This window comes from Coloeus monedula (genome assembly GCF_965178545.1).
Source record: "Coloeus monedula genome assembly, chromosome: 6".
NCBI lineage: Eukaryota > Metazoa > Chordata > Aves > Passeriformes > Corvidae > Coloeus > Coloeus monedula.
In genome coordinates this window covers 52,269,654-52,281,749 of record NC_138786.1, presented here as the reverse complement: position 1 = coordinate 52,281,749, position 12,096 = coordinate 52,269,654, and the positions used below count along the sequence as shown (strand labels likewise).

The following is a 12,096-nucleotide window of genomic DNA, read 5'->3' as shown; positions in this document are numbered from 1 at the left end:
AGACAAATTTACAAGTGCATGTCTGCTGTTTTCTTGTGTTTTATAAATCCCTGCAGACCTGAACACTTTTGCTATAACGCCACTCAGAACAATATACATATATTACTACTTGTTTGTAGTGCTGCGGTAATGAGTCCCCTTTGTATTAGATAACCTATATAATTCAGCATCTAGGCCCTCCATAACGTCAATTATCTCCTCATAGCTAAATGTACATTCCATTAAAACAAGATTTACAGCCTTTACAATACTTCTTAGGCTTGAATGTGGAGATTTTGTGGATTTAAAGAAGCAGAGATGGGAGATAGCATTTGTTAAAGAAGCAATGAATTAAAACAAAAATGCTATGTCTTTTACTAACTGTGAATAGGCACCTAATACCCTTAAGAAATAGTTGTAGTAAAACAGACTGAAGTACTCCTGGGGAAAAAAAGAGGAAAATTTGTTTTCATCCTTTGGCTTTTTTTATTGTTTCCTAATTTACTCTTAGTTTTTCCATTATATGACATGGACAATTTCCTCCATGTACCCTCTGTTTAGTTCCTGTTCAGATTACTGAGAATTCTTGACTCTAAGATGAGAAAATGGCACCTTAGAAAAGTCTGTGGGAAAAAAAAATCCCAGCACTTGCCAGTTTTCAAACAAAACTGCTTACAGGAAACTGATTTAAGGGGAAGCTGCTGGCATATTTCATATGTTGTAGAAAAGACTGACATTATTTCAAATGCATTTGAATACCTTATGCAAAGAAAAGGCCTAAAAGTGTCCTTGAGCAGTACAAGGGTTTTTCATGAGTGCTGTAAATGGGATCCTATATATTATACCATCAGCCACGGGTAGTCCTACAGTCTTTTAATCTCACAAGTGGGTACGGTGGCTCTCTGTATTGCATTCCCCATTTTAGCTGATAGTTTTCACTATTTTATGCAGCAGGTTTGTAAAACATTAGTTCAGTCTGTTAGTTGATGTCTTAGGTTCAAAGAAATTATCTAAAAGACACAAAGCTGTTTAGATGCTAAAGGTGGAGTTAGTTGAAACTGTTGTATCACAAAGGGCTAATTTAAAAGTTAACTCATTCACTATTGATCTCTTAATATTGATTTTCCTGTTTGCTCCTTACTTTTCACACTTCTCCCTTCCTCTGCTTTATAAATTGCCTTTGCATTTTAGATTTAACACCAATTAGGAAAAGGTGTTCAGAGATGACAAGCCTGTTTTTTACCTTCCATTTAAATAGTTCTTCTGGGTAAAAATCCCTGTGTCACAAGTTCCGACTTTTGCTACGCATTTTTCTCTCCTTTTCTGCACTAAGTAAAAGCATTTCTTATACTTCTGTAGGCTGAAGATTAACTTCCAGTAAGCCAGAAGCTCTTTTAAGGAATGAGAAATTGGACATCCAGAAGGAAGTTGCCCAAAATGCCTATTGACATTTTATACCTAAAAATATAATATTGCCATTTTGTAACACACTAGAAATTAAACTGAGCTGTGCATTTGGCTCATTTTGTGAGTCTGGCAGTACAGATCTGAGGTATGATTAAGTCTCACAGAAAATGGGACCATTGAACACAAGCTGCATCTTCAGCCAAAGGTCGCCTGTGTCCATTAAGACGCAGGAAGCATCTGTTTGTGTTATGCATGGCTGTAGTCTGCCTGCAGCCTCCTCCTTTTCTGTAAGTATAAATGCCAGAGAGGACATATAATATGCTTCTGGGGAAAGTTCAATGCAAAAAAAAAAACGAATTGCAACTTGGTATATTCATATAAGTCTAGTTAAGATCCTTGTTAGTGACAACCTGGTATAGTTTATCTGGAAAAATTCAAAATCTGTGCTGGTGATCATTGCAGCTACTTTGAATTCATAGCAGGGTAATTCAAATCAGAGTTTGGCAAGGTGTATCAGCTTGATATCTCTAAGACTTTCAAGGATTCATGCTCTTTGTTCTTGGAATTCTGAAAGGATTGACTGTAGATAAACAGTACGACTGTCTTCTCAGCTCTGTGATTGGTAATTAATCTGTTTGGTGTTCCCCTCATTTAATAAAATAGTTCATTTGGCAAAATAGATATTTATTATTACAAGAGTGAAAAACAGATTATTTGCAGTTCTGCCTAATAGAAAAAAAGCCACTGCTGAAATGGCTTCAGAAGATAAAATAATTTCCCAAAAGTGGCACAGCACTTAATCCACCAAAACTGGAGTTTGACAGTTGGCTTTAGCACAACAAGTATTAATAGCACATTGCTAATAGTAGTGCAATATTAATATATTTTAATATTTGTGTCAACCACTACTACTGTAGACATTTTCCAACAGGTATAAAATGGTCTAAAGAATATTTACATCACTAATCAAACTCAGTGCAGGGAATGAGAGGGTCTTGTGGGGTGTGTAGGTTCTCTTGGCATAAAGCCCCTTGCATAATCTCTGTTGAGAACTAGCAGTCTCACTAGTCAAGGTAGAAAGAGGATGGGGAAAGCTGTAAAACATACAGGCAGTGTGTGGGAGAAGAATATTGCATGAAGTCGTGATTTTTCTTCTGTTGAGAATGGCACTGGAGGAGATAGGCTATCAAGAGGTACAGTAGGAAAAGAGAAGAGGGCCTTGTATGGGAGGAAATAGGATTCTGTTATTGAGAAGTAACACCTTGCAATTACTTCTTTCTTCAGACACCCCTGTTTTTCCATCCACCCCTTAAAAACATTTCATTTTTGTTTCCCTGTCACGTTCTTTCCTTTCACTGACCTCATCCTGAGATTCCCCATTTCCAGATGGTGACAGGCTCTGTGGCCCCTCATGCTTCGGCTTTTGCATCTAAACCTTCATCTGCTCTTCTTGACTGAGATGCACTTCAGGTTGGCTGAGCTTTACAGGAGACAAGGGCTGTTTATCTGAGTGTAGAATTGGAGGTGCGTAGGTTGTGAGACTGCAGGCGACTTGTTAAGTCATAAAATACCAACTTTAGCTGCCAGTTGATGCTAACTTTATGAACTGTTGGTGATAGTCCCTGTAACCCTCAGCAGGATGTACTGCAAGACTCTCTTGAGCCCTTTCTTTAGATGAGGCAGTATAGGGAGGGATGAACTGTGTTAGCTCTGGGGATGTATAGAGGAGTTGTGCTTGTTTTTCATCTTCAGCTCTTGCTGCCATGAAAACAGAATTAATATGAAGAAAGGTGTAAAGAGATATGGGACGTTTGTGTTTGTTGTTTAAAGCTAGTGACTGGCATTGGACTGGCAGTGGTGATTCACACCCAGACTTGGACCCTACTTTACATTTCTATCTTTTTTATTGAGACTGTCAGTCCTTCTGAAATGGAGGTAGCAAAACTTCCAAAGAGCTCAATGAATGCAGGGAGGAAAGGTAAAACTCTAAGTATTGTGTGTGCTCGGATAATGTTTATTCTATTATAAACATAGGTGAGTAAACATTCTTGCTAACTTGGAAAATTTAAAGTTATAATATGGCTTATAAAACCCCTTCAGAATAAATACGTATATTAGAGATATTTTTGCAGACCCGATCAAGCATCAAGCATGAACTGATACAAGTCACATAGCAGATCCACACTGCAGACACCTGAAAAGCATTTGGCCCTTGTCTGTCAAACTACTTATAATGATATATTTTTTTCACCATGCAACACCAAATCTTTCCATTATTTAATGCCCTTCTCTTTAATGTCAGCTGGTCTTCTAAGGAGACTTGTTAAACTCATGTTCTCAACTATGGCATTTTAATTTAATAATAATTCAATTAAAGGTGTGTTTTTTATGGAGCATCCACGCTGCCTTTATTGGTATTATTAGAGTAACCATCATAATAACAAGGAGTAATTATTTAAATGTTCATTAAAATCAAGTGGTGGAGAAGAGAGCAATATTGGTGGAAAGACTGTAGGAACCTGATACATGTCTGTTCCTGAGTGCTACAATAAAAGGTGTACTTTCTTTAAAGCTTGCAAGTTTCTACTTTTCCTGAACTTCTAAAGATGCAGTAAACCAGCATTAAAATTCCTTAACATTTTTATTGCTGATGTTGTAACTTTGTAAAAGGGAACCAGAAACATTATCTGGAAAATACTGCTAGAGGTAAAGAATTGCGGTGGTTATATGGACCTGACTGCAGGTCCTCATCGCAGTCCTGGCAGGGGTTATGGGTGGGTGATTAAAATCAGACAGAGTTCATTCCCTGTTACAGCTAATGGAATTACTCAGGCATGCTGAGGGGAGGATTCATAAGGCAGTGGATGTCACTGTAGCTCAGCAGAAAATAATGAATTCTCAACAGTTCTTATCTCACACTGATTATTGTTTGATGGTATCCAGAATAACTGAGGATATTTTGAGGGAAATTTTTATCTCCAGGGTAAAGGCGCTCAGCATTCAGGGTATATAGAAAGTTATGTACCAACTGGGCAAGGAAGATCTGCGTATCACTAAATGATACAAGTCAGACTGCAGGGGACAGATAAATCAGGGATTCAGGCTCACTGGTGCAGCGGGGTGGATGTCTATAGACCCAGCCTAGTCTTGTTCTGACCTGTGTTTTCTCACTGTCCTCTGTAAGGGCAAAATTTGGGAGGCAGGTTCTGAATCCAGCTTTGTTTAGTGCTGTTCATGAAAGAGAAAAAGGCTCGTTATTGCTTTGACATTTTGAATGGAACATAATCTGTCATGCACTAATGGAGGGAACACATTTTAATATTTCTGGAAAGGACCATCTTTTGTCATAATATGCAGAAAAGGCAAGAGTGTTCAATAAGTTCATAGTTTATAATTACCTGCTTTGGGAGAAGACACTAGAGAGATTTTTAATCTCCAGATAAAAATATAGCAAGATCTAATGGTTGGGAACTGGACTCAGCAATTTGAATCGGAAAGAAGACAGCTTTTTTTTTCATACTGAAAATAGTCAACATGGCCACAGACTACTCCAGTACAAAGTGAATTCTCCTTCAACATTTCCAAATCAAACTGGGAGAAAAGGGTGCTAAAAGACGTGAAGTGGTTCAGCTGCAAATCCCTGGGTTGGATGATAACTGTGAGGTGCAGACTAACTTCTTTCCTGCGTTTTGCACGTACATCTGGGTAGGACAATATAGTAAGACCTGAAATTGCAGGAAGAAAGATTTAGATTAGGCACATGGGAAGTCTTAACGACAGTAAAGGAGAGAAAGAATGAGGTAGACTTTAAAAAGGTTGTAGACTCTCTATTTGGTGGCCTTTGAAGCAGGATATTGGAGCAGCTGGCATAGATATGAATACATTCATAGATATGGACATGTAGTGACAGGACAAAGAGGGAACTAAAAGAGAGTAGGTTTAGATCAAATATTAGGAAAAAAATCTTTACTATGAGGTTGGTGAGGCACAGGAACAGATTACCCAAAGAAGTTACGGACGTCCCATGCCTGGAAGTGTTCAAGGCTAGGCTGGATGGAAGTCTGAGCAACCTGGTCTAGTGAAGTGTCCCTGCCCATGACAGGAGGGCTGGAACAAGATGAACTTTAAGGTTCCTTCCAACCCAAACCATGACTCTATGATCCTTTGGGTCAGGAATTGGATGAGGTCAAACATTAGGGTTTATCCCAGTCCTCTCATTCTTTAATTTCGCAATCCCTCCTGAATACCTGTGTCTTAGTAGGATTCAGCCCTAAAAACCTCTATCATGTCTGAACTGGCAGTATGTGTTTGGCTTTACTGCAGCCTGGAAGCTACAATTGATTGCTCAGGAGTTGTGACCTAGATGTCTCATCTCTGTACATACAACATATCTACCAACTACTGTAAAGATAAAGAATTATACCTCAGCTGCTTGCCCCGAAATTCATGCCTAGTTACAGACTGTGGGATTGAAACCATGTGCAATTCATCCAACAGTATTAATGAAGTCTTGGCTTGTGTTTGACTCTAAGCACATGAATAATTTCATCACTATCCAACAGAGCACTTCAGCCTATGCTTAAGTTTCACTGATGTTGATTACTCACATGCTCAAAGTCAAGCACATGCTAAAGTGATAAAGACTGCATATGGCAAAGACTATATAGCTAGTTGTCGTAAAGTGAGTATTTAGACAGACTTCAGTGCAGGTGGCAAGGGATTAAGATAGCCATATATCAAAAGTAGCCTTATAACAAAGACTTTTATAGTGTAGGTTCATTATTAAATATAAGGATCATTCTTGAGTAATACATGGCTGTTTCTGGGCATGTTTAAAATATTTAGCAAGTTTTTGAACAGAAAAATATTTGGAGTGAATCTTCAAAGACTTTTTGACATTTTTCTGTTCTTAAAAGTGAGCATCTACACTGCTCAGGGCAACTTTTATGCAAGATAACCATGAAGTGATAATATGGTAATTAATTTTTTTTCCTATTTTTTTTTTTAACAGGGAGTCTAGGGAGAGTCTTTTAGGGCTGTGAAAAAAATCAGTCAGAGATTGGTAGCCAGGTAGCCTGCAGTCAATTTTGCTGTTGTGTTGGGGTCTCCTGAAGAGGAGTGCTAAGGAACATAAAAGTTAAACAAAACAAAAAAGGGAGAGAACACTTATGACTGTTAGCTTATAAATCTTAGATCACTAATAGCACTAATTTTGTCTTTTTTAAAGAAAACTAAAAAGGAGGGGACTTACTTCCTCTTTTGAACTTCATGGAGGTGAAATTTTGGAGAACAAAACAAACCAAAAACATCTTAGTTCCATGTAACATGTAGTAGCAAGCATCCTGCCAGCTGCCATTTTGAGGGTAATTTTTTTAATCAGCCATTTCAGTTTTAGGTTGGCCTTGATCCTCAGCCTGCCCAGGAATTTTTCTTCTTACGTATGTGCCTTTTCTGAAGTAAACACGTTGCTGTTGTTGTCGCTTAATACACAGCTGCTTTCTTTCTCCTGTCAGTTCTTGAGCTAAGCAAAGAGAATGCATGTACATAGACAGACACTCAGACACTTTATTTTCTGAGAGAAAAAACTCCACAACAAAAAGAGTGCATGCTGTGACTTTAAAAATGAAAGAATTGAACAGCTGTGGGTAATAAATCGATTAATTAGAGTGGATAAAGTGAAGGTGAAGGGTGCAGAGCACTCTTTAATTTGAAGATATATGACCTTGTAAGATGCTGCACTTCATTTGCTATTAGATCACACTTCTTAAGGGGCTTTATTAAAATCTATTCTAGGGTGAGCTGAGGTAAAACATATTGTTTAAAAAAGCTTTTGACAGAGTATGTTATATACTTTAGTCTGCTTCAGTGATTTCTGTCACTTTTTATACTACACATGTTGCTGTGCAAGAAAAGTTAAAGGTCTAGACATTTTCGTCATATTTCTGTAAGAAACAGAAATTTAAATATTTGAAGTAATAATGGGAGCATTTACTGCTTCTTTTGCTGCAAAGCTGACATAAAACTTCCTAACTGCCTCAGTGCTGAGTAGATTTTTAAGGGATAATGTATCAGTTTCTTTCCATGTTTGTATGTGGCTTTTATTAATGTCAATAGCAGTTATGGGCACTTTTTCCAAGCCAAGTGCAATTCCCAAACTTGTTTTTTTTTTCCAATAGCGACTGTTAGAGATTAATCAAACCAACTGTGTCTGGCCCATGCAGACACAGAATGTGGGGCCAGGGCACAGGGGCCACTTCAGCCAGTCAGTAATGCCCACTGTATTGTGTACGTTTTTTACTGGCTGTGAAGAGATGGCTTCATTGAAATCGGGGTTCCAAGCTGCTATTCACAGCAATAGCCCTACTAAATCAATAACTGAGTGAGGAGCTGCAGCACATTTATCACCTACCTTTGTAAATAAGTCTCAATCTGATACACGCTTTTTCCTTTATGCTGTTATGGATGTATACTGGGTGATAAGATTAGATAAGCTGACAGGCTGATAGGTAGGCAGATAATCTTCTAGCCTCCTTGTCTAAGGTTTTGTAGGTTTTGTTAGCAGCAGTCATTCCTGCAACAGCCAGAAGAGGGGAATTCAATCAGCTTCTCTTGATGCGCCCAAGTGTAAATTTTTTTGTGTGTGTGTGCTATGAGTCATTCCTCTTTACAAGGTAGTTTCAATAATATGGTTCCGTTCACCTTATAAACTCTTTCTTTTTCAAGCTCATGTAACAGGGTTTTGGGAATGGCAGCCCCCCTGTCTAGAAAGCGTCTGTTAGCTCAGCTTTGGATTTGAGCTCCTGTGGAGGGGCTGAATCAGGCATTGCTTAGGTCCTTGCTCCATCATGGGTCAGGCAGGAAGCTTGGTTCAGGTATAGAACTTTCAGGAAGTTTAGTGCCTTTAGGTTCAGTGGGGCCATTGCTAGAGAAAATACATGCTATCATAAACAAACAAACAAGCAAGAAATTAATTTTAGATTTTCCAAAATGGGCAGGTTTCTTTCACAAAACATCCTCCTCATTTAAAAACAAACAACAAAACAAATCCCACATCATGATTTTCAAGTTGACACATATTTATGAATTTATCAGAGTCTTGCAGAGGCATTGAAAAAAGGAGGGAGGGCAAGGAGGGAAGTGCTTTTTGCAGATAGCACATAGTTTATATTGTGCCCAGGACCGGAATTTTCTAGCTAGCAAAATTATGACTGTGATGCAGACTTGTCCACACCTGTCCTTTATGTAAAGCTGAATCAAGGTTAAAGGAATGCTTTCCACCTTTATGCAGTCGTTCAAAGAGGCTAGAAAAGCAAACAGAACAATGTTTTTGGCTCTGGTGAGCATTTCTGCATTGGAGGGCAGGCTCAGGCTCAGAAATTCTTGGGACCCAGTTCAAGCACGGCCCGACATTTGTTACTGTTAATTGCAACTGTGCTGTCGGCTTTGATTACCGGATGTTTCATTTGAGTGGCTTCTTGGTGTTTTGGCAAAAAGAACGTCAGAGTGGTTTATGCAAGGGTATGTTTTCCAAGCTCCTGTTGACTTGAATAGGACTTTTGTGGCTAAATATCTACATAGTATTTTAAAAATGGAAGGGCTGGCATGACTTAACCATGTATAAATTAAATTCAGCAAGATCTCAGGGGAGTGCTGCATGAAGTATATAAAATGAAAGAGTGAAAATGACACTGAAGGTCCTTACAGGTGCCTTGTAAAACCTACCACACTGCATTTTTCTTGGTTTTTGTCAGTAGTCATAAATCCCTTGAAACAAATTCCTTTTTGTGGAATAAACACATGAAAGGATTTGGATGCTTATACGTCATAAAGGAAGGTTTTATTTGCAAATTAGAGGATGTAAACCTATATAACACAAATGCGTACATGTGATATTTGTCATACATACTAAGTGAATAAGTGTGGTGAGTAAATGTGCTGTTCAACAATTTATATCAGTCAATACGTTGCAATTAAATCCTTATTTCAGAAATGCCAAGGAGGAAATGTGTTAGCAAAATAAAGTGAATGCCAACTCTATTTAAATGTTCTCTGCTGTATTATTTTTTAAGTGTTCTTTCTGTTTTTTCTTTTATAGGTAAAGATGAGCCTTCAAGCTATATTTGCACAACATGCAAGCAGCCTTTTAATAGCGCTTGGTTCTTGCTTCAGCATGCCCAGAACACACATGGATTCCGCATCTACCTGGAAACAAGCCCTTCAAACAGTTCCCTTACTCCACGCATCACCATCCCTCCTCCTCTGGGACCGGAGACTGTTGCACAGTCCCCGCTGATGAATTTTCTTGGAGACAACAACCCTTTCAACCTTTTGCGCATGACAGGACCCATCTTGCGTGAACACCCTGGCTTTGGTGAGGGTCGGCTCCCAAACACGCCTCCGCTGTTCAGCCCACCGCCTCGTCATCATCTGGATCCACATCGCCTTAGTGCCGAAGAAATGGGGTTAGTTGCCCAGCATCCCAGTGCCTTTGACAGAGTTATGCGTTTAAACCCCATGGCAATTGAGTCCCCAGCGATGGATTTCTCCAGAAGGCTTCGAGAGCTGGCAGGAAACAGTTCCACCCCTCCGCCAGTCTCACCCAGTCGCACCAACCCTATGCATCGTCTGTTGAATCCTTTTCAGCCGAGTCCTAAATCACCTTTTTTGAGCACCCCGCCACTGCCCCCCATGCCCCCCAGCAGCACTACGCCTCCCCAGCCTCAGGCCAAGAGCAAGTCCTGTGAATTTTGTGGGAAAACATTCAAGTTCCAGAGTAACCTTATCGTGCACCGGCGCAGTCACACAGGAGAAAAGCCCTACAAGTGTCAGCTCTGTGACCATGCTTGCTCCCAGGCCAGCAAGCTAAAACGCCACATGAAAACGCATATGCATAAAGCTGGCTCCATGACGGGCAGGTCAGATGATGGACTGTCTACCACTAGTTCCCCTGAGCCAGGCACGAGCGAGCTCACTGGAGAGGGACTGAAATCCAGTGAGGCAGATTTCAGGAATGAGAGCGATCCTTCCCTGGGCCATGACAATGAAGAGGAGGAAGAGGAGGAGGAGGAGGAAGAGGAGCTTGAGAATGAGAGCCGGCCAGAGTCGAGCTTCAGTATGGACTCAGAGCTGAGTCGTAACCGAGAAAACGGCTCCAAGTCGCTGCCAGACGAGAAATCCCTCGTCCTGGGAAAAGTCATTGAGAATGTAAGTCTAGGTGCCATTCAGCAATATAACGACATGTTAGCTGAAAAACAGAAGAGGAGTAGCTTCATGAAAAGGTCCTCTGACCAGCGAGACTTGTGTCCTCGAGACCTCTGTCAGAGAGATCCGGGTGACGAAGACTCAGTGGTAGGAGAGCTGGACCGCACTGAGGAAGGTACGGTCAATGGAAGAAACTTTGGCCCGGGTGAACCCTTCCCAAACTTGTTCCCCCGCAAGCCAACACCTATCACGAGCCCCAGTTTAAACAATTCCTCTAAAAGAATAAAGGTAGAGAAAGATTTAGACTTGCCACCAGCAACGATAATACCTTCTGAAAACGTTTACTCCCAGTGGCTGGTAGGGTATGCAGCATCGCGGCACTTCATGAAGGATCCGTTCCTCGGATTCACAGACTCCCGACAATCCCCCTTCGCGACCTCTTCCGAGCACTCATCGGAGAACGGGAGCCTGCGTTTCTCCACTCCGCCGGGGGACATGCTGGACGGGGGGCTCTCAGGGCGCAGCGGCACGGCGAGTGGAGGCAGCACCCCCCACATCAGTGGACCCGGCCCCGGGCGACCCAGTTCGAAGGAAGGACGCAGGAGCGATACATGTGAGTACTGTGGCAAGGTCTTTAAGAACTGCAGCAATTTGACGGTTCACCGTCGGAGCCACACTGGAGAGCGGCCTTACAAATGCGAGCTCTGCAACTATGCATGTGCCCAGAGCAGTAAGCTGACGCGCCATATGAAAACGCATGGCCAGATAGGGAAGGAGGTCTACCGCTGCGACATTTGCCAGATGCCCTTCAGTGTTTACAGCACCCTGGAGAAACACATGAAAAAGTGGCATGGAGAACATTTGCTGACAAATGACGTCAAAATTGAGCAGGCAGAAAGAAGCTAAGGCCCCCCCCCATCCCCCCCCCCGCCCCCCCCCACCTCCGCTAGGTTAAATTTCAGGGGTCTAGGTAACATTTTATTTGTACAGTTTAACTATTGCCAACTGAGAAAAGATGACCTAACTTGCCTCCGTAAACATAACTTAGCATAACTATGGTAGGTGCCAGACTTTGGCACTTAAATATAACCTGTGTCTACAAAGTTCTATTAAACCCGAGGGTTGATTAAGGCAGTAAAAATTGTGGAGCCTTTTAACTGTGCAATAATTTCTGTATTTATTGGGTTTTTGTAATTTTTTGGCATGTGCAGGTACTCTTTTTTATTCTTTCTGTTTAAATTTCTTTTAAATTTTGTTGGGTATCCCTTTTTAATTTTACCCAGTCGTAGCCTGAGATTACTTGCATTGTAGAAGAGAAACATATCTTTTAAAATTATAATTTTTGGGCCGCTGCTTTGTTGAAATTTAAGCTAAGTGTGTGTAATTTCTTGTGAAGAAGCCAGCATTTGAACTGAAATCTTTCTTTTTTCTTTTCTTTTTTTTCTTTCTTTTTTTCTCTCTTTTTTCATTCTCTCTCTCTTCCTTCTCTTTCTCTCTTCTCTCTATTTC

The 12,096-nt window shown here is 40.6% G+C and overlaps 1 protein-coding gene across 4 annotated transcripts in view; it reads left to right on the top strand.

Annotated features, from left to right (window-relative positions):
• Positions 1-11,493, top strand: part of BCL11B (BCL11 transcription factor B) — a gene marked incomplete at both ends in the record, with an annotated part of 90,604 nt that extends 79,111 nt beyond the window's left edge. For all 4 annotated transcript variants that reach the window (XM_082284310.1, XM_082284308.1, XM_082284309.1 and 1 more), the window contains one exon: positions 9,482-11,493. In XM_082284310.1, coding sequence (XP_082140436.1) covers positions 9,482-11,493 — 2,012 coding nt within the window. The remainder of the gene's footprint in view (positions 1-9,481) is intronic.
• Positions 11,494-12,096: the final 603 nt, after the last annotated feature.